This window comes from Coenobita brevimanus, chromosome 65 (assembly GCF_032717465.1).
Source record: "Coenobita brevimanus isolate Jiangsu-jjx chromosome 65, ASM3271746v2, whole genome shotgun sequence".
Classification (NCBI taxonomy): domain Eukaryota; kingdom Metazoa; phylum Arthropoda; class Malacostraca; order Decapoda; family Coenobitidae; genus Coenobita; species Coenobita brevimanus.
In genome coordinates this window covers 26281075-26307900 of record NC_137018.1, presented here as the reverse complement: position 1 = coordinate 26307900, position 26826 = coordinate 26281075, and the positions used below count along the sequence as shown (strand labels likewise).

Below are 26826 nucleotides of genomic sequence, written 5' to 3'. Positions count from 1 at the left end.
TTTATTCCATTCTTCCTACGACCAGACGATTTCATTCAGTTTAGGAAAGGACCCACACAGTGATGGGGTTAGCAATAATCTGAATCAACTTCTTCACCACTACTTCCCCTGAGTTGACTAAATATGTCTCAGGTAGCAAGGTTAGTAGCCTATATAAAACGACGTCAGCATACTGAAAATCAGGTAACTTTTTTAACGATTTCTGTTTATTTTTACTACCTACGGATGATAATCAGCTTAGGGGAATTATCTTGTAAACATGTTACTAATAGCTATATTTAACCCCTCCTATTCCAAATGTCTATCCTATACTGAATAAAACCATCTGCAAGTGGAAAGAAATACAACTATACATAAATCTGATTGAAGGGGTCACTGAATTTAATGGTTAGCACTGCATACACGGCGTTAGCAAGGTTCAGCGGGAGACAAATAGAGCCATTTAATTAATATATTACGCTCGGCTCGGCTGGCGCTTCTGTACACACTGGAAGCCCTTGGTCAAGAGAAGGGCTGAGTTTGGGGGAAGGGCGGGAGGCAGGATCATCAACTGCATTCTTAAACCTGAAATCGCGAAGAGGAAGAAAGACCCGTGTTTAAGATAAATTTCTGAAGCACATGACGATGACTGAGTTGAGCTGGGGGACACGCAGATGAGAAAGAATATTAGTGGGATGTTAGTTTGAAGAAATAAATGGTAGACATTGCAAGTGAAGATGATAAGGTTAGGTTTATGCTCATCGACCACACAAGGGTCATTAAGGCAGACAATTTTTCAATTAGTCCCACGCTTCCCCTAACACACACCAACATGCCTCGCTTCTCCCTGACATGGGACACACAGCTGATCACACCTAGTAACCACGTGTTCCATAAATGCAGGCCAGAAGGGGGGTTTTGCCTCCCCCTTCGCAAATCAGGTAATAAGCATACGGTCGATTATACATCCCAAATAGAGTGAATAATATGTACACTGAATAATTACAGAGGACTGGTAATCATTATTCTTAGTAGGCTTTAGTTTGACTGATCTGTCGACTCGCTAATCCAGCTAAGTTTTTGAGTAGCACTAGAAGGCCACTTATAAATATATAATGTGTATAAAGCAGTGACAACTGGATACTCTGTCAGAAACTTTGATATCTCGTGGGTCCTGCTCAACTCGATCTTATGGCGCGTATTCTGGTGACCTTGGGAGGCTAACTAGCGTCTCTTCCTTTGCGATTTATTTTGTATACAAAGTTACACTTTAAGCTATGCCCTACGACGACGTCTTTATAATTATGCTCTTGCCACCGTCACACAGTCTCATTCAACTACCTCTCGCACAGATCAGCAACATCAGATCCAGGGGTGTCGTTCATGGTGCCCGGGCAACATTTATCACACTGAAAATTAGTATACAGTACTTTACAAACAGAGATTTAATTTTTTACTGGCTGTCATGGCTGTTTCTCCCATACGATATCATGCAAAACATCTTTGGTTGACAAAAGTTACTTAGTTGGCCGAGAGAAAGAATGCCAAACCCTCATTACTTTGGAATGATATCGGCAACAGCTCAGAAATACTCCTGGGTCGGATCTTGTTGAACTATTTTCTTTAAATCCCTTCAGTATGGTGATGCCTTACGACCCACCACATGTCAGTCACCTTCTGTATCTGTGTAGGGGTTAACCATCTCTCGCATGTCATTTATATCGTCTTAAAATCAACAAATTCTGCGTTAATACCAAATAACAGAATATCAACGTACCATATGCAGAATTATATTCGTAAGGAAGAAGTGCTGAGGAGCCTCCTACGCCCACGAGAATACGGTCCAGTGTCTTAGCCTACCACCTGTTACACATTACTTTAAAACCTAGGAATTATTAGTTAAGCACGGAGCCAGTCAAGGGAGAGTAAAGGCAAGTTACTCTGATTACACACAGCTCCTCACCAGCTCTACTTTCCATCTCACATTATGACTAAAATTTATCTAACGGAAAATAAAATCCAAAAGAAAGTTGCAATACGACCGAGGATTTGAAGGCTACTATTTTCAACCAGCAACGTCACTTACCAATAATCTGGTCCTTCAAAATCACCTTTAAATAGAACAGGAGAGGAGTAAGGAAAAATGAAATGTGTATTTTTCCTATGGTTATTTACAGGACATAGTCGATCACTGAGAAACCTTGAAAAATAGCGGTGTGCGAGACCAGCCTCTTTCGTCCGCACCGGGGCTTGTCTCAAAGTATTGTGCTAAAATCCACGACACTGATTCACACACAAACTTACGATCGATTTCTGTCGTAACAAGCACTTGTTTTTGAAGAGGGGATTACCACGGGCTAAATCTTCCTACATCTTAGTTTCTGCAAGACGGGCTAGGAAAGGATGGTGCACAATCTCCCCATGTCTCTTGTTTTACCTACAAAGATATATCTTAGGTTTTGCAGGTGGGACAAAGAGAGGAGAGTACAAAATCTTCCTACATCTCTGTTTTACCTCCAGAAACAATCTCAGTTACAAGAGACAAATTAATCGTAAGCTATATGTGTGAATCTCAGCCAACATCCATACCTCGCTAGAATGCACAGATGGTTATATATTACAACAGTTATGTGTAGTTATATATGTTTCATCAATGAGAAGTGTCTCCGCACCAATGACGCGCTGGCCAGGCGGAGTTAGGGAATTGACTGCGGACTTCCAGGAAATAATCTGGGTCGATTTGGGAGGTGTGTGTGTATGTGTGTGTGAATGTCAGATGATATAAGGGGAGGACAGGGAGAGAGAGGGGAAGAGGATGAAGGGAATCGAGAACAAGAAAGAAGGGAAGGGGAAGAGGGAGAAGACAAGGAAGTGAGTCAGTGCATAAAGGGAGGATACGAAAAAAAAAAAAAGAAAAAAAAGAAAAAAAAAAAGAGGAGGGGGGGGGAGGGAATATGAGCAATATTAGGCGTAGGGGAAGTACAGGAGGTAGGGTGGGGAGGATTTTCAAAGGGGAAGGGGACAGGAAATGGAGAAGAGGGTAAGAATGGAGTGGAGAGCAAGAGGAAGTAAGGGTAAGGAGCAGAATGTTCTGGGGAGAGTGAAGTGGAATATGGTGGAAGGAAAAGGACAGAGCTGGGGAAACGGGAATGAATGGAGTGGGGTGGAGGGGGAGGAAGAGATACAAAAATGCCAATCTGAGGAGGTAACAAGCGAGAATACCACTACGCCAACCTGTTTTTTGAATTACCTTTTTAGCATTTACAATGGCAGGGATTACAATATAGCAGGTCGTTCAGTTACAGAGATTGCCGAATGATTCATCAGTGTTGGTAAAGACTGACTTCCCATATATTAGCATTACATCCTCATTACTACTAAGGTCATACAGTACCTCATCTGTGATTACAAACAAAAAAATTTCGTGATATATGCGAAAATTATAATTTCTAACTATGTTCCAATAATCTCCAGACTATGAGTCTTAAAGATTCACAGATTTAATACATGACTGAATTATCTATGAATAAGCTGAAAAAAATATATATGTTCTAAGGTGGAGGAAGTTTTTGTCGTGTGTCTGACACGGAGGGGGAGGGGGAGGGGGAGGGGGAGGACACTGTGAAGGGAAGGGGAAGGGGGAGGGGCTGGCAGCATCGTGGGGGAGGACGGGCAAGGGATCGTGTGATGCTGGAAGGTGAGGGGTTAAAGGCAACTGAGAGGAACAAGATGAACAAGAGGAAGAAAAGGACAGAAGTAGGTATGAGGGGATGACTTAGTGAGAAGGAACCACCTGTGCTGAGACGAAGGGTTGGGGTGTGAGGAGGCAGGAGAGAGAGGTTTGTGGGGAGGAGACGTGGGATAGGTAAATGGGACAATTTGGGTGAGGGAGAGGTGAGGGTGGTTTGTGGGGTGAGGGAGGGTTGTGAGAGAAACTGGGAGGGAGGTGAGGGACGTGGGAGTTACCGGAAGAGGTGAGGGACGTGGGAGTTACCGGAAGAGGTGAGGGAAGTGTATGTAGATATGTGGGCGTGAGGTGTGTATGTGTGTCTGTGGAAATGTGGGGGTGAGGGAAATGTATGTGTTGGGGGGGGGGCAGTGGGAGGGTATGGGTATTGGGGTGGGGTGGGGTGAGGGAGGATGGCCCCGGGGTGTTAGCACTGGCATGAACCGTTCTGTGGCTGAGTGGTCTCTGAGAGGCGGGTGCCCTTGTTGGCATTCACCAGGTTGGGATCAGTGTCCAGGCTCTCGGACATCTTGTCGCAGATGATGTCCACCAGCCGCTCAAACACAGCCTGAAAAAGACAATACACTGTCAATACTTCCAGAACATTAATAAACCTACGAGTTAAAGTTGGGTAATGCACCCTTTGTAACGATTCTACACTATTAGACTACAATATATTTCACTCCCTGTTTAACTCATTAAGAGGGAAAGGGCCCACTAGGTACAGTCAAACGAGAGAGAGAGAGAGAGAGAGAGAGAGAGAATGGTGGACTCCCGTGTGTTACAACATTCAGGAGACGGTTATAGTATTCATAACTCGGCCCGGACCCCACCCGCACTGCTGGCTTATAAATGACACTCATTAATTATTGGTGATACTATCCACGATGAAACTCAGCCCACACTCATACTTACTACAGATAGGTCACGCTAGATATATAGGATGTCTAGAAATTATCTTTGTATTTCTGATATTTATCGGAGGTAAAGTATGTGGGTTTACTGAATTTTCTTCTTTTTAACTAGTGTGTTTATTCTCATTTTTTAACTGGCAAATAAGCCAGCATGATTATGTGCTCCACTGGAACCAACATTCAGTAATGCATCAGCCCACGTTATAGATTTGATTGTGATTTATTTATCAGCACATTCATGTGGTTTAATTAAGCATTGCCTGACCTACATATCAGACACTGAGATCATCCGCCAAACTACCATTACCATTTAAGTCTTGTGACTTGAATATAATTGATCCTTTCAATTAACAGGACATTGTTTCGTTTATAAAGGCTCCAAGATGCTTACACGAGTCGGCCTTGGTCACCTAATGGCGGCTCTCCATGCTGCTCGATATCAAGCAACCTTTTTATTCAATCTCTTATTCCTCTGGTCACACTATAATAACCCAATCCCACGTCGTTTTCGGTCTGTCTCTCGCAACTCTACCCTAAGCGTTGACATCTTTCACCCTCCGCACCCAGCTGTCATCCTTCATCAATCCACTTGCCCAAACCATCTCGATTCACCTCTTTTCATCACATCACCAGCACATTCAAGTCCACTCACTTCTCTCAGCACTTCATACGCAATCCTAATCCCCCCCAGGCCTGCCATTCAAGGACGCACTACACATCATTTTAATCATTCTCATCTCTATACATCTAAGCCCACGAATATCCTCCTCCTTTGCTGACCAAGTCTAATTACCGTACAGTATTACACTCCTAACATAAGCTGCATACAAGAGTTCCTTAGCACGGAGGGAAAGCCCTCTCAGTGTCAATAGGGGCAACAACTCCCTAAACTTTTTCCACCCACTCCTTACCTTTGCTACCAGGCTAGCTCCAGCCCCACCTCCAGCAAATATCATGTTTCCTCCAAAACAAAACTACATATAATGAAGACTCACCAGCAAGACAAATAATTTCCCAGCTCTCAGCTTTTATATGCTATCCTGTACAAACTACATACACAAAATCAGCATTATTTTGCAACCTCCCTCTAATACCACTACATTCATGTCATAAATTAGAAAGCATAGAGTAAACAGGGATGGGACAAATTCTACCACTGACCATTCTGGTACGTCTGTCGCCTGGCATGCCACTGTAATCAGCTGCCTTTTGTGTCGGGTACAGCTGTTTGATCCTTGAAGTTATTGGCACATCCATGTAATAAATCAAACACTGCCTGTCCTTGAATCCATATTAAACACTGATGTCACAAATTTTGCCACTGAGGTTCACTGTTACCAATGCAAAATGTAACTATCTCTTCTAATGTGTATGTGTAGGATTTCATCAACTACTGGTATTGTTAATGAGATACCAGGCTAATCTGAACTGGAACCTAACTAACTGAAGCTAGAAGTTGCTCTTCTGCATTCCACCATCCTCCTTTTGGTGGATACAGGAGTTGAGGAATGATATATAACCCGGCGGCGGCTCTGGTTATATCGGCTTATAATGCCACTTGGGTACCACCTCGTGAAAGCGTCCCTTTCCAGTACCGACTGATCACTGCATGGCAAAAACACCAACTAAAACAACACAGTTGGTACAGTCCGCCAATGTGGTGTGCCTGTCAGCCGCCGAACCACAGGAAACACTTATCTCCAGTGACGTTAGTACGGCTGGTTCATTCATTACAGCAGCCGTCACGCGACAGACAAAAATACACCTAGCGTGACAGTCACTGACAGTTTATGTGACATCCTGGACTAGATTTACCCTGATGTTCACGTGCTTTCCTACACCAGTTCTGTGCTGACGTTCGTATAATTTACCTGATGAGCTAACTTGACGAGAAAAAAAAAAAAGTATGATATTCGTTACCGATCACATATTTCTCTCTCTACTGGGTCGGTAGAGAGATGGCCTGCAGTCTCAAAGGACCCAAGTTCGAATCCCAGCTTTCAAGCTCTGAATTTCGTTAAAGAAGACTTTAAAGATGTGCCAGAAGGCCCGCCCACATGTCGTAAAGACACCCCCGCTATTACCAATACACCAGCCCTGTATGTGAGTCCTAGCATAAATTCAGTATGGACGGTGGGCGTCAACGCCGAAGTGGTGGCATGTGGAGGAGGTACACTGTGCGTAGGAGGACTGCTGGGCCTAAAGGAATTGGCTGTGAAGCCAATGCCCAGAGTCGGGGGGGGGGGGGGGGAATGACTTCCTTGCCTAATTTTACCTGCACCTTTGTGGGATTTCCTCGATAAGTTCAGCCTTGACGTTGATGTTCTTGGCTAACTTTACCATGCTGTTTGTTGGACTTTGTTGAACTGTATTTTTAATTTTATGCTTTTCCCAGATTTCCACTTCATTTTCTCGATAGGCTCTGCTTTGACACTTGCATTATTTCCTTGTTTGCTTTATTTAACATTGACCTTGCTGTTTTCCTTCACCCACCTTATCATGACGTTAATATAATATTTTGGACAACTTTTACCTTACAGCAAATAGAATAAAGTTTATTTATTTATCTTTTCTTTTACATTCCTTGACGTTAATGTGGTTTTCAAGACTAGTCTGAATTTGACAGCAACAACAACAGAGTTGTGTGAAACTTCTTGACAGTTCGTGTGATGTCCTCAACTAGTTTTGCTGACCTGGATGTTCGTGTGATTCCCTGGATTATTTTTTCCCTGAGAGTTTGTTACTTCGTAGACGTGTTTTTACCTTGATGTTCTACTTGTTTTGGTTTCTACCTTGACGTTGATGTTCTCCTTTGCTGATGTCTCGTAGAACTCGAGTCCCAGTTGGTCAGCCAGCTGCTTGCCACGCTCGTAGGAGATGACACGCTCGTCCTCCATGTCGCACTTGTTGCCCACCAGAATCACCTGTGCGTTGTCCCACGAGTACGTCTTGATCTGCGTGCACCTGTGGCAGGAGTATGGGTATGTTAATTTTCACCTGACAGAACTCAACTAATAACAGGATTTTATTACAGCGTCGTGGCTGCATGAAATTCGATGGACCTTAGCTATTACAGTTCCTGCACCTTGCTTGACGCAGATGCTCTTCACTTCGTAGTCTATTTCCGTAGCTCAGTGGCAGTTTACGGCCCTACAACCTTCTCATAACACTTTTTCGTAACAAGTATATTACTCTAGTGTTGACCTCTTGTTATAGCTCATCATTCATCAGTGACAGATGGCAATATTTGGCCAAGTGAGAGTGGACAGAGGAAAGCAGGGTAGGAAGGTGATGTAGAAACGGACAGAGGAGTGATGAGGGAGTGACAGAATGAAACAGAGGGTAGGACAGGCAGGGACAAGGAAGAAGGGTATAGATGAGGTGGAAGGGGTTGAAGGGGACAGAGTGTGGCAGAAGGGGATGAGGGGAAAAATGAGAGAGTGGGGTAGCAACAAAGAACAGGGATAAAAGTGAGGTAGAAGGGGTTAGGCAGCAGGGATTGATAGGGATAGCAGGGCACGGGTAAGGGTGGGCTAGGCAGGGAAAGAAGACAGAGAAAGATGGGGTAGGCTGGGTCAGAGGGACAGGAGAGTACGGGTAGGTAGAGCTGGGGTGCAGGGACAGGAAAGCAGGGGTGGGCAAGTGCGGTAAGTAGACAGTCTTGGGACAGTAGCGGGTGGTAAGGTGAACCATACAGGGGCAAAGAGGGGTAGACGGGGATAGAGAGCAAGAAGGCAGACTAGGCAGGGGGTGGGCAGGTAGACATAGTAAGCAGGGGATAAGTGAACAGGGAGGGGAAGGGGGAGTAACGGGGGTACATATTACATAAATGAACCCTTACAGTGTCATAACGTCTTATTTATTTTTAATTCTTATCTCCCCCTGCCTAAGCTAAATAAAATCGTCTGGGTGTGGTAAGAATAAAATAAATGACAACAGAGAGTTGTAGGAGACTAGGCAACCCTTTTAATACGAGACATCTGAAAAATAGTGGAGGGAAAGTAAAAATTAAAATCGCTGTATTTTAAGTTTAATTAACTGACAACAGTACTGACGACTTATTACCCTACTGGTGTGTGTGTGTGTGTGTGTGTGTGTGTGTAGGTGTGCGTGTGCGACTTCTAGGAACTTGAATTAGGACAAAAATAACCCTCTCTCCCTTTGTTCCTCCCTTCCTCCCTTTACTTTCATCTACCCTCCTCCCTCACTTCCATTGTTCCTTTTGTTACTGCCTTCCTCCCTCACACTCTTGCTTTCTCCCTCTCTCCCTCCTTCCCTCCCTAACCTCCCTTGGCTTTTATCTACCTCACTACTCTCTCCCTCCCTCCCTCTACTTCTCTATTTCACTGTGCCTCAGCCTCCCTCCCCCTTTGCTTCGGTCTACCCTTCATTCTCCCTTTGTCCTTCCCTCCTTCCCTCTCTCTCTGCCTTCAGCTACTTACCTATCTACCTTTCCCTCCCATTGTTTCTCCCTCTCCTCTTCCTTCTTCCTGCTATTCTCTGCCTCCCTCCTTCCCTTTATACTTTTGTGTCTGCCTACCTTTTTCCTTCTTACTCTCTCTCTTCCTCCTTCCACTCATCCCTTCCTCCCTCTCTTCAGTCTATGGATTCTCTCTCTCTCTCTCTCTCTCTTCAGTCTATGGATTCTCCCCTCCCTCCCTCCCTCCCTCCCTCCCTCTCTCTCTCTCTCTCTCCCTTTAAGCTTTCCCTCCTGCTCCTCCCTCCTGGAGTCCATCCCTTCCTCTCCCTTGAGTCGACGCTCGCGCGCTCTCTCCCTCTCTCTCTCCTTTCAGTCCATGCATTGTCTCCCTCTGCCCTTCCCTCCGTCCCTTCATTCTCTTTCCTTAATCCATCCCTTGATCCTCCCTTTGATACGCTCCCTCCCTCCTTCTCTCTCTCTCTCTCTCTCTCTCTAAATGTAAATTGTTGTAGGCAATAAACATTGTTTCCTTGCGTGTCTGCTATTGTTCGCGTGTATTATGTATGTACTGCACATGTACTGTACGTCTCTCTCTTCCTCTGTGTGTGTGTGTGTGTGTGTGTGTGTGTGTGTGTGTGTGTGTTTTACGCTTGAATATTTAAGAGTATCTTTGCATGTGTGTACTGGGAGTGAGTTTACGTGTGGGCGTACTATTATTGCTTGTCTGACCGCACGCGCGTGACGCCAAAGTATGTAAATGTACGTGGGGAAGGGGGGGCGGGAGAACCTGTGCAAGTGCATGCCTAAAAGAATCCGACAGACAAGATATTCAAAGTATGTCTTCGCTGTGATGGAGACAAAGTGATTTATAATGATTTCACAAAAAACTTTTTCTTTATAAAGCTTCCTTTATTTTTCATACCAGTTTAAAACTTAAATTGTTAAAAACTCATTCAGCTACCGACAAGCGATAAATTACTGTATAATAATAAAGTGTAATTTGATGTTTATTTGCCTTTTCCTATATATTAATTTTAAAAGTATTTACCAACCTCTTACGAGTATTTACCGTCGCTGTGGCTCAGTGGTCAGCATCGCTGCCTGCGGAGCTGCACGAGCTTTGGAATCCTGGTACGAGCATTTGGCGTCACGCGACTCAGCAGTCTTTCCACCTTTTGTTGGTTGGTGGGTGAAATGAGTACCTAGAGTAACGCCTAAGTGAGGTAACTGTGGCAACCTGGATGATGCAGTGGCCCTGTACCCCATGATAGTGGATGAAAAACCTGCCACAGGCTCAAAGGCCTAAGTTACGGAGATAAGCACCGCGGCTAAGCGCCCCATGGCGTCTGCCCCCATCTTTTTATTCGCAACCGCCACAGCGATTACAATGTATGGATGAAGCAAGTTCAAAATGGTGTCCCGTGCATACGGCACAGGGGTGCGCAAAAAAAAAAAAAAAAAAAAAAAAAAAAAAAGCTTATTGGCATTCAGTGGAGCGCATCTCTCCGACAAAGGCAACGTAATTTCCACACCACTCGTCATAATGGGTTAGGTTTTATTATTGATTAGGGTTTCACAAAAAATGTTTTCCGAATCCAGAATCTGTAAAACGATCCGGATCGGTCCCAAAATTAATCGACTGTTCCCTGGGACATGGGCTATCTACACACCAAATTTGGTCCAAATATCTCTCTTAGTTTTTGAGTAATCCTGCTAACAAACTAACAAACAAATGAAACTGCCATAGGCAGAGTGCTTGCCGGGTGGGCCTCCCCCCCCCCCTCTTCCCTGCTTAGTTTTCACCCGCGTGTGGGCAGCAGAGCGCTTGCCGGATAGATCCAATTGTGTCTGCTTAGTTTTCACCGGCGTGTAGGCAGTCATTCGGTGAAATACTCATTGCGAAACACAGGATGGATTTAGAACGCTAACACTGCACTGTCAGGTGCACTAGACGTTTCTCTTCAATTTAGGGGAAAAAATCGAATCTTAAAATCTGAAAAAATGATTGTCAGGCCGGCCACTGCGTCCCAAGGATTTCCGGACTCATGGCCACTGATGGTTTTAAACCCCCAACCAACCCAGGGCCTTTGACCGGCTTTAATGAAAAACAGTAGACTTCCAGAGTTTATGGATATTTCCCTTTTCATTTTTGTTTTTTTCAGAGCGATTGGCGTAAATTTGTGACCTGTAGAGAGCAGACAAACAAACAGACATGCAGACGGACAAACATACGGAACTGACCAACATGCTTGCAGACTCTTTCGATTCCCACAAACAACAAACAAACAGGGGTGAAAACATACTCTCCTTGTCAGAGAAAACTAGTAGACCTTTGCCATTTTATGAGCAAAGCTTCTCGCACAGCCCCACTAACCTTAGCTAGGTGGCGGAAACGGGTCGGGATATATATATATATATATATATATATATATATATATATATATATATATATATATATATATATATATATATATATATGGAGCCTCTGTGGTAGAGTGTGCGTTTCGCACGCTGGTGGACGAGGGTTCGCCTCCCGCCAGAGTTGTAAAAACTTTGAGAATCGTTCACCGAGCCACCTGCTACTTTGGCGGACATAAGGGGTGCTGTGGTTGAACCATTGTCGCATACTAGTATGCTTGCACCCAATCGGCTTAAGGCGGGCCGATTACACTTGGTTCACAGACTACACACTCATCCAAAGCCACTACAACAATACAATTACACGTACAAGCACTTCTCACCCTACATACAGTCTCTACCTGACAGCCTAAGCCACTGGGTAGAGATACATTGGCTGTATTGTCCCTGCATAGGTAGGGATAGGCCGGTCCTGCAGTGGACTTCAACGGCTGATGAGGATATATATATATATATATATATATATATATATATATATATATATATATATATATATATATATATATATATATTTATATATATCAGTAACTCCTAACTTTTAAACGAAAAAAACGTACACGACCATAATTAACCACGAAAACGCTTCTTAATAACCGGGAATGTTTCTTTTCGTAGGCAGGGCAACAGTCGAGCTTCAGTACGTGGACTACAGCCAAGAACACTTTCTTGAACAAAATCCTCTTCTCAGAATACGTAAACCTCACAAGACTCGTGTCGTCCCATTCCACGTAAACATTTTACGCATACTGTACTGCATCGGTGATCGTGGCAGCGATTATCACAGTCAAAATTTATTTTTATAGAGTTGCTAACGTGTGTAGTAAAAAGACCGTAAACTGGAAAACAACAATTTCATTCTACAATGATAGTGAAGATGCAGGAATGAAAAAAAAAAAAAAAAAAAAAAAAAAAAGTGCAGAACAGAGAAACAACAGAGCATTTGGGGTGGGAGGCCATTAAGTGTTCTATAGCCACTGTTCCAATCCACCAACTACAAACTTCTGAGAGGACAATGTGGAATGTAGCATTCGGCAGAGTACTCTAAATCTCCTCCCATTCCAAAACGCTTTGTTTTTGTGCTTTAGTCATTTCTTGTTGCTGCACCTTTTCCATTCGTACCTCTTAACTTTTTTTTTTTTTTTTTTTTTTAATAGTAATGAACATATGAAAACTCGCGCCAATTGGCGTAACTTTTACTCATCAACTTAGACTTAGCATAATTAATTCACACACCGGATAATTCTTAGTAACGCTATATACGATTTTTTTTTTTCACCGACGCATGTCTTTTCGCTCCGTCCTTACGTTTCGAGCTTAAGAGGACGATTTACTTCTGTACGCACGCACGTGTGTTACATGACTAGAAAACAACTGTAGGCTATAGACGAATTTGCTCGACCTTCACGCCTTCCTTCTTTCCTTCTCCCTCCACCTTTCATTCAATCCTCCTTCACCTCTCTCCTTCCTTCATTCCTTTATTGATACCCCGTCCTCTCTCAATCCCTCCATACTTCCTTTTCCCTTCAATCCTTCTTTCTCTACATCCCTCCCTTCTCTCCTTCTCCCCTTTTCATTCACTCCTGCTCTACTTCCTTCCATTTCCTCCTTCATTCATTCTTCCTCTGTTTTCTTCCTTCTCTCCTTCCATATTTTCTTCCTGCCCTTCTTTATTCCTTCTTTCCTCACTCCCTTCCCCTTCCTCCATCCCTCCTTCCTTCCTAGCTTTATTTCCATCTTCCTTCACTGTCCTTTCTTTCTTGCTTTCCCACAAATTTCTTTTGTTTATTTTATCCCTCCTTGTCGTTCTTCGTTCATTTACACTGTCACAAGAAAATTTAGCAAACCTACTCTCTCTCTCTCTCTCTCTCCAAAATATTTCCACATCATTAACCAGTAAAATATCGGCCAATCTATTAATTAAAACTGATAACAGTCAATCAACTTGAGATAAGGACCAGGCTGGCATCCTTCATTATCTTTCCCTATCTTTCTTTTTCCTTTCGTTTTCCTTTCACTTACTCTCATACATTTTATAGATTCTCCTGTGTCTATCCATGTTATCTTTCCTTAATTTCTCCATTTATTTCTTAATTGCCTTCAACCCTTCTATATTTCTTCTCTTTCCTTCATTTTCTTCCATCCTTCTTTCACCGCTTTTTTTACGTGATTCACTCGCTCTTCACGTGCTCTCGTTTCTTGTTTTCCTTCTCTTCTTTCTATCTTCATTTATCTTTATTATGCCTCCGCCCACTCATGGAGGAGGAGGCATTAAGTGATTAGTCTGTCCGTCCGTGCGTGCGTTCGTGCGTGTGTGGGTCCGTGCGTTCGTAACACTATTGCAGGCGCCATATCTCCTGATGCCATCAACGGATTTCCACCAAACTTTTGTCAGTGACGCAGTATGAGACGATGAACTGAGACGATGAAATGATTAGGTCGGCTAGGCCAAGGGGTCAAAGGTTAAGATCAGATGGGGTCGACTTAGTTTATCCTTGGGAAGCGGTATCTCCAGAACCCTTAATGGATTTCGACCAAACTTTTATCAGTGATACAGTATGAAGGGACGAAGAACTGATTAAGTCAGCAAGGTCAAGGGGTCAAGGTCATATGGGGTCAACTTAGTTTATCTTTAGTCTCAATTCAACTCACAATGAACCCTGTCATGGAGGTCGTACCGCAGGTCCGTGGCAAGGCTTGGCGGAGGCATACAGAGCGACTCTGTACTGACAGTTCGGGGCCTGAGCTCCCCGCGTTTCATCGTTTCATTCAGTTATTGTGGCCTTCAGTCCTTCCTTTATGTACACCCTTTTCCTTGGTTTCTTTATTAATCATTTTTCATCCCCTTATTATATTTCTTTCACTTGTCATAATCTTCTTCGTATTTCTCTCCACGCACTTTTCACCCAAAGAACCGTAATGCCAGACGAATTATTCATTGTCGTGCTTTCTACTCATCATCATCATCATCACCTGTTTCTTACTAACAAGACTATATTTCATAAACGGTCACTCCTACCAGGAAAGAGAGAGAGAGAGAGAGAGAGAGAGAGAGAGAGAGACTCAAGGACACTACTATTACAACTGCTACTATCACCACCACTACAACAACAACAACAACAACTACAACTACTACTATCACAATCACTGCAACCACCACTACCACCACCACCACCACCACCATTACTACTACTAATGATAACAATACTAATTCCAAACACTGTAATGCAACTTCCACCAGTCTGGAGCTGTACTACGAGGGGCAAGACTCATATTTTTAGGGCTGGAGTGAGTCTTGGGCGGCACAGGGACAGTTATCAAAGGCTGGTGAGGCAGTGTACACCGAACAGGAAATGCGACCGTTATAGACTCGGAAGCCAGCGACGTCTTCTATGACTTTATTCTTGTTATCTTCACACTACTTGACTGAGTTTAGGGGAGTGATTTCGTGGTGAAAGGATTAATGAAGGTGATATCTAACCCCTCCATTTCGAGAACAAAAAACTCTTCAGCTGAATGAAATCGCCTGCGAACAGCAAGAGTAAAGTGAAAAAAGACGTGACCGTAATAAAATGGGTTACGGTACGCTATAACTATAGAACAGGGATCAACTGACAGTGTGCCCTCCTTTCAGGCCTCTATAATACTAGCACGTATTTACATATTTACAGATCAATGAGTATAAAATAAGCTGAACCAAAGTGTGTGCGTGTGTCGGATGCGAGTAAGCACGGATGCGTACAAGTTTTCAGTGTAGCCTACAGTAGGGGCCACTAGGCTATGGGTAAGACTGTGGACGCAGATGCAAGTGCCAACAGGTGTGACCTTGACATTGGTGCCTCGTTTGCGGTGACAGCATAATCCTGGATGAAAATCTTGGCACTGTTGCAGCAGAAAGCATGATACAGCACCCACTACTCGCATGAGGCGGTGGGCCTGATGAAGGGAGCACGTACAGTGCCTGGCCAAGTGCTGGTTGAGAAGTGACCGTGAGACGAGTCGGGACAAAGTGGTGTCCCATCCCTTGATGTGCGATGGCTGACTCTATGGTATGCAGTGACTCTCAGATGAGTCGGATCCTACAATGGGTCGGAAGACGTTAAGAAAGTTGACTATTCCTCCCCTCCTCTTTTTTTTTTTTTTTTTTTTTTTTTTTAAACTTAGAAATTAGTTCCTAACAACTGCGCAAGGATCATGCAAGAAGATAACCGCAATGGTCTTAAGACCTGAAGAGAGGAGGTTCCGTGAGCTCCATCTCCCTTCCTGGACTGTCCCCAGTTTGTCCGTGGATGCAGTATGGTTTGAGTGCCTATCCGAGGTGACGTTTGTGCTTGAGGACGATATTTCCTGTGAAGAAAACAAGATCCTGGTACGAAGACTACCCCCATGCTGGGCACCAATTGTTCCGATTGCATGCAGCCTTCCCTCATCACTGCTGCTGTTGTCATTGACCCAGGCAGCGTAGGTGCAACGGTCACCCTCAGAGCTGGGGGAACTGAAACAATGGTTTCTGTTGTCTTGGGAATGCGTGGGAACACGTTGACTATCCTTGTCTCATCCGTGGTGCTAAGAAAACGGCAGTGGGAAATGGTGGAAGGCGAGCAGGTGTATATGAAGCTAAGTGTGATTCTAGGCCTTCACTGGGGCCTGACCTCGATAATTTGGGCAATGTCCTTGGTGTCAAGGATTTACTATTCGTTACACTGCTACTACTGTCTCAGTCACAATAAAAAACAATTATCACTCTAAATGCAACCACCACTGACAACACCGTCACCACAATCTGTCATCACCACAAACCACCACCACCGCCACCATAATTTGTCACCAGCAGCAGCAGCAGCAGCACCACCACCACCACCACCACCACCACCACCACCACCACCACGACAACAACAACAACAACAACAATTTGTCATCACCTCCACCAACCAACAGTACCACAACAACCAACATCACCACTAGCACAATTTTTCATCATCATCGCCACCACCAGCACAGTCTGTCATCACCACCACCACAGCCTGTCATTACCACCACCACCACCATCACAAGCAGCAGTCTGTCATCAACACCGCCTCCACAATCTCACCACCACCACCAGCACAGTCTCATCACCAACATCACCATACCACAACCACCACACCACTCTCTGTCACCACCACTACTACCAGCACAGTTTGTCATCACCACCATCAGCAGCACACTACTACCACAATATGCCATCACTACCACCACCAGTACACTGTCATTATCACCACCATCAGCACATTTTGTCATCACCACCACCACGAACACAGTTTAGTCACCACCACCACCATCTCCCCACCACCACAACCACCATCACCACACTACAATTACCACAAAAAATGTGTCATCACCACCACCACCATCACCACACCACAACCACCACTCCAATATCTGTCATCAGCGTCATCACCACCACCATCGCCCACCACCATCATATCAAAATGTCACCACCACCTAACACCACCATCACCACCACCATAACAACAACAATAACAACAACACAATTTTCACCACGACCAGCACAGTATTTCACCACCAACACAGTCTGTCATCATCACCACCACCACCATCACCATCAGTCTGTCATAACCACCACCACCACCAGTACAGTCTGTCATCACCACCATAACCACCAAACCACCACCACCACCATAATTTGTCACCACCACCAACACCACCACCACACCAGTAACACCACACCACAACATATCATCGCCAACACCACCACACCATAATCTGTCATCACCACTACCACAACCAGCAGCAGAGTCTGTTGTCACCACCACCATCAGCACATTACAACCACCACAACACAGTCTCTCACCACCACCACCACCACCACACCACAATCTTTCACCACCACCAATACACCATAACCTTTCACCACCACCACCATTGTACCATCTGTCATCATCATCACATTATATACGCCATCACCACAATCTGCCACCACCACTACCACCGCCACAAAACCCACATCATAATATGTCATCACCATCACCACACCAAAATCTGTGACCACCACCACCACCACCACCACCACCACAATCTGTCATCACCTTCAGCACCGCCACCACCACCACAATCTCTCATCACCAGTTGCTCGTTTTGAAAGCAATTATTCCTTCCCTGCTTCCCTCCATCCCAACGTCTCCCTTTCATTTGCTCTCCTTGCTCTTCCTCCTTCGCTCCATCCCAGTCTAACCCTTTCATCTCTCTCTCTCTCTCAGATTTTCTTTTTCCTCCTCGCTCCCCTTCCCTTCTCGTCTCCAAATCCCCCCTCCTCTTCTTCATAGCCTTCTTCATACTTTTCTCTCTTCTCTTCCTCCCTTATCTGCCTCCTCTTCCTGCCCCTTTCCTCCTCCTCTTCAGTCCCTTCTTCCCTCTTTCCTTTCCCTTCTCATCCTCCTACTTCCCTCTCCTTCTTAACCTCCTCTTCCTTCCTCCTTCCCTTTCTCAACCTCTTCCTTCACTCTTCTTTTTAACCTCCTCTTCCTTCCTCCTTCCCTCTCTACTTGTCCATCTTAACCTCATCCTTCCCTTTCCTTCTCAATCTCCTTCCTTACTCCTTCTCCATCTTAAACTCCTCTTCCTTCCTCCTTCCCTCTCTCTTTCTCCATCTTAACGTCTTCCTTCCCCCTCCTTCTGAACCTCCTCTTCCTCTTTCCTTGCCCCTCTTCAACCCTAACTTCTCCTATTAGCAGACTTCAATACACTTTAATCTGCAAGCGGTGGCCTGGAGGTGAGAGCAAGGACACACGCACCCTCCCCCCACGGCAGCCCCGAAGGCACTAGTTACCTCGCCACATACACTCTCTTTACATACCCACAAACATAACATCTCTCACTTGCTCCTATTCACAGACACCCTGCAATCAGATGTGGGGATAATTCTGCCCCCCCCCCTCTCTCTCTCATGGTGTTCTGTAATTGTGGCTCATAATCTCGCAAATAGCCTGCAATCAGATGTGAGGCTAATTATGTCCTCGTGCTCCTCTCTCTCTCTCTCTCTCTCCCTCTCTTTCCCCCCCCCTTAAGAATTACAGAACTGCTGTGATAAGTACGATAAAAGATAAGATGCTGATATATCTCCACACAACCTTATTTAATCTAACCTTCAAGGCGTAAATTAACTTCCCCACACCTGATCCATCCTCCACCAATAACTTAATCCGACCCATGTAAACCTAGGCCAGGGACCTTATATTAACCCCTCTGTACGACGACACATTTATATATATGACAGAGCCGCGTCCTGTGTTTGTTTGTCCTTCAGTCACGCCCAAACCATGGGCCAGAGACCCCCAGACCTACATATGTCTGAATCAGGGTGACCCAAGGATGGTTTTAGGGGGGTCAAAATTCAGATCTGTGTCATTTGAGATCACCGGTAGAGTGTTCGCCTTTTTGGCCTGGGCAACGCCGGGTACCCCTGAAGTTCAATTTTTGGCTTGGAGACTAACATGACCTCCAGTTCCGACATGGGCTATGTGAGGTTGACCTCCAAGGTCACTTGAGATCATCGGTTGGAGGCCATTTGAGGTCACCGGTCATAGAAAACAAGTGAGCACAAATACTGTGCGTTGGTCTGCGAATGCTCAAATAGAAAGTTCCTGGACCTCTTATAATCCCTCTTCAAAAGCATAAGAGGTAGGCTACATGGTCTTTCTGGAGAAGAAAGATTGAACTAGAGCAAAAAAGATTAGTGTGTTCGTCTTTTTGGCCCGGGCAACGCCGGGTACCCCTGCTAGTCTTATACAGTATATTTGTTCTCACTACCACTAAACGATTTTACTCAGCTTATCGAGGACAGACATTTATACTGTTTTGACTCTAACTTGGTGTAAAAGTGCCATATCTAAATTCCGAGTCCTGAGGTGCAGCAGCACCTGAATATGAGGCTAGATGCTGTGAAGTGTGGTGGAGAGGATACGGCGCTCTAACACTGTTTCTGCCACTGGCCTACGTGAAATAAACAGCAAATGGCGAAGTTAGGGCGAAAAAACTGTTGTAGAGTAATACTTAAGTCAACGAAAAAATACTACCCCTTTAACCACTCACAGGTATCTGCAAATCCAGCGAAAACATCTCGGGGTAGCACCAAATAAAGAATAAAGCGTAATCGTAGTGTTGGGGTTAATTAATCTATCCATACTAAGCTCAAGCCCAACTTAACATAAGTTTTGACTCTAATATATTCTCGTCATCTGCAGTCGATTTTATTCAACTTAGGTATGAGTAGGATCCACAAACGAGGAGTGAGGGAGTCATAGTGGCAGAGCTATTAGGGTAACTGCAGGCCCGTCCAATGAGCCACACAAGCATCTACACAACATTCAAGCCTCAAAATCCCGGCTACATCTCACTGGTCGAACCAGCTGCACATTCTTTTTCTCTATAGATATGCGTCACATACGCCTGTCACAAAACCATCTCTTTAACTATGAAGTTCAAAACGCGGTATCAGATCCATGCCATGTGCTGCTTTGACCACACTTGTTCCAGCTAACTCAATCCCGTATTAATGCTCTGGTCCTCCCAGCTCTCTTACCTGTCATTCAAAGCAATATTTATCACATCCGTCCACCTTCTTGGTCTACTGCACCTCCCACATTAAAACTCACATGTATCCGTTTGATCACCATTTTCTTCACCATGCAATCTAAGTACATTTACTTTCTTACTTTACATATTTTGTGAACCACATTGTTGCTTATCCTATCCACTCTGTGTACTGTACACACAATCTATACAGTTATGCCTACTTAAAAGACATAATTAACTCAAAATAGAATAATGTGGAATATTTAAGTCGCTATGGAAGACGAAAGCCTCTAACTAGATCTACCCAGTTCTAACTTGTCCTACCTTGCTTTGCTTTATTTTAGCCATCTCTACCCTGCCCTGAATCTCCCTACTCTACCCAAGACAACCCCTCCGCCTAGACATACACCTCACCGACGTTCTCCTAATATACCTAATATACCCCTCATCATTCTGCTCTTACTTACCCTACTACCCTGACCTACTCCATCCCACCTTACCTACACAGCCCTATCCCACCCATCCTGCTCTGTCTTGTTCCAACGAGTCTACCGTACTTGTACTGCCCTACCCTGATTACTTTAACTTACCCTAGCCTAGCCTATCCAGTTCAAACCATCTTCATCCTAGGTTAACCTACCTAACCATACTCAGCCCAATCCTATCCTCTCCCATCCAACCCCAGCCAACCTTTCCCAGCCCAATCCTACCTTTTTCTATATAACTCATCCTCACCTACCTAGTCCTACCCTATCTCACCGAACCTACCATACTCCTACTGCCCTGCCCACCCCTATCCTACCAACTTCACCCCATCCCACTCTATCCTACCCAACCCCACCGTAACCTACACTACTAAGTCCGTCCACGTACCAGTCCTGGACGCTGTTGAATGACTCCTCGTTGGTGATGTCATACATGAGGATGAAGCCCATGGCGCCGCGGTAATAGGCAGTCGTGATGGTGCGGTACCTCTCCTGGCCTGCAGTGTCCTGGGGGAGAGGTAGGCACGTGGTTAGCACAGGCGTCAGGCAGAAGGGAAGTAGACTGTAGAAAGATAGGTAAACCGTGGGGTTGTACGGCAGGTTATTAGGAAGTGCTAAGACAGGGAACCAGAAAGTCCTCTGAAACGCATCGGGATAGGTAGATTGGCGAGGCACGGGGTTAGGCACAATGCTTAAGGGGGGACTCAAGACGTGGTGTGGAAGGGCTAGCCACAGTGCTCAGGTGTGGGGTTACACTTAGTGGTGAGGCAGGATTTGGTACAGTGCTCGTGGTGGTGAGGGGGTGGGCAGCCAGAGTTATGAGCCACAGGTCTGGCATAATGGTCCGGCTTGGGAGGGAGATTATGGAAGCGGAAACGCAGGTAGATAGGGAGGCATGGGATGAGTAGATCTGTGAGGCAGGAGGGTAGGGGAGATACGGGAGGCAGGAGAGAGATGGATGATGGAGACTGAGAGGTAGGAAGATTTGGCAGGCAGAGTGGTTAAGCAGGAGGTATGAAAGACAGGGAGGCATAGGGGTGAGGCTGACTTGGAAAGAAACGAGGTGATGTGGGGGGGGGGGGTTGATTTGGGAAACGGAGAGACAGGAAATCGGGAGACATGTGGGACTGTAGGTAAATGTGGGAGGCAGGAGTCGTAAGGCAAGGGAGGCAGACGATGAAGAGTTAGGCAGTCAGGAAGATGACAATGTGGAGGCAGAAAGGTAGGAAGCTCTGGGAGGCAGAGACACGGTGTTTGGACTGAGAAGGCAGGCAGAAAGAGAAGGGTAGGCAGACGAAGGGGTAATGGTAGGTGGTTCATAGGTGGGTTGACAGTGTTAGGGAGGACCATGATGAAGTAGGAGGGATTAGCATTAAGCAGATTAGGTAGGTGGAGTGACGGGGCACCCACACCCAGTCATATCCATACAGTCACACCCAGAAGTACACCCACAGGCACATCCACACCCACACATACACATTCACACCCACACCCAGGACGGAGGGATAGGTAACTTAGGCAGGTATAGTGGTGAGGCAAGGGATAGGCATGTTGGGTAGGTAGACTGGACAAGAAGGTTGGACAGGCAGGCAGCAGGGAGTACAGCATGGAGGGGAAGGGAAGTGGTGTAGACAGAGAGGGAGGGAGGTCAGCAGATCAGGATAGGCGGGGTAGTGGTAAGGCAGAGTCATGATGGCGAGGGGGTTTTGGTGGTGGTGAGGCAGGATGATGGTGGTGTGGCAGGGTGCTGGAGGCGAGGCAGGATGGTAGTGAGACAGGGGGGAGTGAGGCAGGGTGATGGTGGTGTGGCAGGGTGATGGTGGTGGGGCAGGGTGATGGTGGTGTGGCAGGGTGATGGTGGTGGTGTGGCAGGGTGATGGTGGTGGTGTGGCAGGGTGATGGTGGTGGTGTGGCAGGGTGATGGTAGTGGTGTGGCAGGGTGATGGTGGTGGTGTGGCAGGGTGGTGGTGGTGAGGCAGGGTGGTGGTAGTAAGGCAGGGTGATGTTGATTGTAAGACAAGGGTGATAGTAACAGTAAGGCTGGGTGATGGTGATTGTAAGGCAGGGTGGTGGTGATTGTAAGGCAGGGTGGTGGTGGTGAGGCAGGGTGGTGAGGTAGGGTGGTGGTGGTGGTGAGACTGGGTGGTAGTGAGGAAGAGTGGTTGTGGTGAGGCAGGGTGGTGGTGAGGTAGGAAAGTGAAGCGTGGAGGTGGTGAGGCAGAATGGCTGTGATAAGGCAGTGTGGAGGTGGTGAGGCAAGGTAGTGGGAAGTCAGAGAAGTTAGGCAAGTTTGATGGGCAGAATGGCGGTGTGGCAGAAGACCCAGGCCGAATCAGAGGGGCAGGGTGAGGCAGGGGGGTGAGGAAGGGGTTGGTGGTGGTGGTACATTGTACTGAGGGCGGAATGTGGGAGAAGTAAGGATGTGGATAAGGCAGGAGTGTAGGTGAGGCAGCAGTGTGAGTGAGGCAGGGGTAATGGTGAGGCAGGGGTGTAGGTGGGTCAGGGGTGTGGGTGAGGCATGGGTTTTGGTGATGTAGGGGTGTGAGTAAGGCAGGGGAATGAGTGAAGCAGGGGTGTGAGTGAGGCGTGGGTGTTGGTGAGGCAGGGGGTGTGGGTGAGAAGGGCTATGGGTGAAGCATGTATGAAGGTGAAGTAGGGGTGAAGATGAGGATAGGGTGAGGGAGAGACAGGGGTGAAGGCGAGTCAGGGTGAGGGTGAGTCAGGGTGAGGGTTTAGTAAGGGTAAGGGTGAGGCAGGGGTTAGGATGAGGCAGGAGGGGATAAAAGTTTGCCCATATCGCAGCCTAAAGATGCTCTAGTTCTTCAAGACGCAAGGCCTGCTAACTTTAAAGGCTGTGTGTGTGTGTGTGTGTGTGTGTGTGTGTGTGTGTGTGTGTGTGTGTGTGTGTGTGTGTGTGTGTGTGTGTGTGTGTGTGTGTGTGTGTGTGTGTGTGTGTGTGTGTGTGTGTGTGTGTGTGTGTGTGTGTGTGTGTGTGTGTGTGTGTGTGTGTGTGTGTGTGTGTGTGTGTGTGTGTGTGTGTGTGTGTGTGTGTGTGTGTGTGTGTGTGTGTGTGTGTGTGTGTGTGTGTGTGTGTGTGTGTGTGTGTGTGTGTGTGTGTGTGTGTGTGTGTGTGTGTGTGTGTGTGTGTGTGTGTGTGTGTGTGTGTGTGTGTGTGTGTGTGTGTGTGTGTGTGTGTGTGTGTGTGTGTGTGTGTGTGTGTGTGTGTGTGTGTGTGTGTGTGTGTGTGTGTGTGTGTGTGTGTGTGTGTGTGTGTGTGTGTGTGTGTGTGTGTGTGTGTGTGTGTGTGTGTGTGTGTGTGTGTGTGTGTGTGTGTGTGTGTGTGTGTGTGTGTGTGTGTGTGTGTGTGTGTGTGTGTGCGTGCGTGCGTGCGTGCGTGCGTGCGTGCGTGCGTGCGTGTGTGTGTGTGTGTGTGTGTGTGTGTGTGAGAGAGAGAGAGAGAGAGAGAGAGAGAGAGAGAGAGAGAGAGAGAGAGAGAGAGAGAGAGAGAGAGAGAGAGAGAGAGAGAGAGAGAGAGAGAGAGAGAGATTTAATAAATGAATGACTGGAGGTGTTGGTGTGACTGTGTGTAGATGTGGATGTGGTTCTGGCATGGATGTGTGGGTGTGGATGCTGCTGATGATGTTTGGGTACGGGGGTATGGCTTCATGTGCAGAAGTCAGTAAGAGTGTTATTACGGTGTGGGGCGGCAGTCGAGGAGAAGGGCATGTGCTACGTGAGGATATCATTGCTCACGGAACGGATGAAGAATTTCCGCTCTGGAATGCCACCAGAGGCTTAGACTGATCACCTACTCTTTTGTGCTATGGACTAACTACGGTCTTCTAGTCTCAGATCTTTACACTTCGCAATCGGCGGCATGGGACTGGATGCTACTGCTGACTGTGATCAATATAATCATCAGTATCACATGACTATACCGTATTCTACGCACATATGACCATTAAACTTCTCTCTACGATGACGTTCTTCTAAATATATACCTGCTACCTCCACAGGATTTAACTCAGCTTGAGAGATGTTTCGTACAGGAGAGATCAGAATAACCTCTTCAGTGTTACAGACTGTCTTACGTTGAATCACATCGTTTATGCAGCAAAAATAAACCAACAGAATTCTTCACAGGGCTGAAGGAAGGTAACCTAAACACTTACTCTTTATTTACCTCTCAAATCAGATAATGCACTAGGTTCATTCTTGCTGCTTCCAGATTGTATTTATTCAGCTCAGGGGAAAGTACCCAACCACGCGGGGTTAGTCATATCCTTCATTAACCTTTTCAATGCCAAACGTCATTCCTAAATTAAATGGTCTGCAGATATAAAGAATAAAATAGAGAATACGCCATCTTAGTAAATGAAGTAATTAGCTTTCAGAATTGCGATTTAAAAAATGGAAAAGGAAAGGAAGAGAGAATAAAGTTGAAATTGTGTGTAAGGGTGGGTCCGTCTGTGCAGTACCTTTATACAGTGGCCGCCTCGGGAGACAAAAATTTAATTAACCTTACTGTTTCACCTTTATTTCACCTTTTACTGACTTTACCTTGCCATTTTATAGCTCTCCCTGTTTCTCTGTGTGTGTCTGTCTGTCTCTCTCCAACTCTCTTCTATCCATCCATGGCTATACCTCTCCCTTAACCCCTTCTCTCTCTCTCTCTCTCTCTCTTATCCATCCATAGCTGTACTTCCCTCCCTCCCTCTCTCTCTCTCTCTCCCTCTTCCTCCGTATAAACTTTCCGGAGAGCTAATTTTGGCTACTTGCTCATTATAGGTTTTTGGAAGTAAACAAACTGAAGCTATTTTTCATTAACGTATTTTCCCCTCATTAACCTTCCTCCAAACGGGGTGGAGAGGGGGGCTGTATTTTTTTCTCCCTACTCAGTAACGACTACCTCCTCTCACACTCCCTCCTCCCTCATTTACTCCTACGCTGTTACTGCACGTTGTTCTTTAGTCAACCTCTGCTTCTTCCAACAACACCACCTACACGTCACCCTCATACACTGCCTTATCTCCTTTCTTTATCTTGTTCTGTTTATATCTCCAGTTCTTCTTTCCAGTTACCTACTTTAATAAACCTTCACTTCTATCGGCCAGCTCAACATACAACCTTGTCTCTCCACCTTGTTCTTGGTTCATTCTTCTTCCAGTCGCTCACTTCTCGCTCTTTCCAACGCTGTCTCTCCATATTTTTATCTGCATCTTCTTCCAATTCCTCCATTCTTATACACCCTCCTTTACATACTCTCAATACCTGTTCGTCCACCTTGTTCCTGATTTTCCTTTCCTTCTTCCAACCAGACCATTCTCGTACTCTCTTTCAGTCTCTTATTGACTATGAAATCAAGACCATTAGAGCGGGAACAAGCGCGAACACTATCAGACATAAAAAGCAGGGTAGCGCGGGGCACAGCACCAAAACTTTATCTTATCTCGGAAAATATTAATGCTACAATAGACCTACGCACATCGTTCGAAAGGTTACGGAAAAGTACCAGATGTTACTTCAGTGACTTTTCTATATAAACAAAAAAAAGGCCGCCACAATGCCAAGCGCCAACTTAGGCACCATTGCTGTTGTATCCAACTGGCTGCAACGCTTATGAAATGGTTGTAGGTGTTGCGTATGATATTTCTCAAAATTCTTCACTGCATTCCTGAAAGAAGCCAATATGTGCTAAATATTACATCATAACTGTCTTCAAAAATTAATCAAACTACGGCGGTACTACGCCCATCGTTTGAAAACTAAAGTAACAATATTGGTAAGATTACTTGTTCGTACAAGTTCCACACTTTCACGTGTGGACGCCTGCTGAATTAATAATGAGAAATTCTAAGGCGTCAGTGTTGAGTGAATGAAGGTACGAATTATTTTCGCTGACAACACCACAATACATTATGACACACACACACACACACACACACACACACACACACACACACACACACACACTTCACCACAACACATCACACCACACCACACCACACAAATTACATCACACACATCATCCCACCACACCACACTAACCCCACCTTCCTACGCACTCACATACACACCCAGCCCATCCCACGACACAACACCAACACTACACCCACACAGACGAACATGACCACATCCAAACCAACACTACACACACCTACACATATAACCACACAAACTCACACACAGCCTCACGTTTACATCCACACCGCACCAACATCCACCTCATCAAACCCACACCACACCCATACAACACCCATACTAACAATGACAAGCACACACCACACCCAGACAAAACCCACACCTACTGTA

The 26826-nt window shown here is 45.7% G+C and overlaps 1 protein-coding gene across 1 annotated transcript in view; it reads right to left on the bottom strand.

Moving 5' to 3' along the window:
• Positions 1-4131: 4131 nt before the first annotated feature.
• The window catches only part of Rab3 (RAS oncogene family member Rab3), a 139998-nt gene continuing 117303 nt past the window's right edge, over positions 4132-26826 (bottom strand). Inside the window, exons 3-5 of the mRNA XM_080276426.1 lie at positions 20903-21021; positions 7413-7584; positions 4132-4274 (exon numbers count right to left, since the gene is read on the bottom strand). Coding sequence (XP_080132552.1) covers positions 4134-4274; positions 7413-7584; positions 20903-21021 — 432 coding nt within the window. The 3' untranslated portion in view covers positions 4132-4133. The remainder of the gene's footprint in view (positions 4275-7412; positions 7585-20902; positions 21022-26826) is intronic.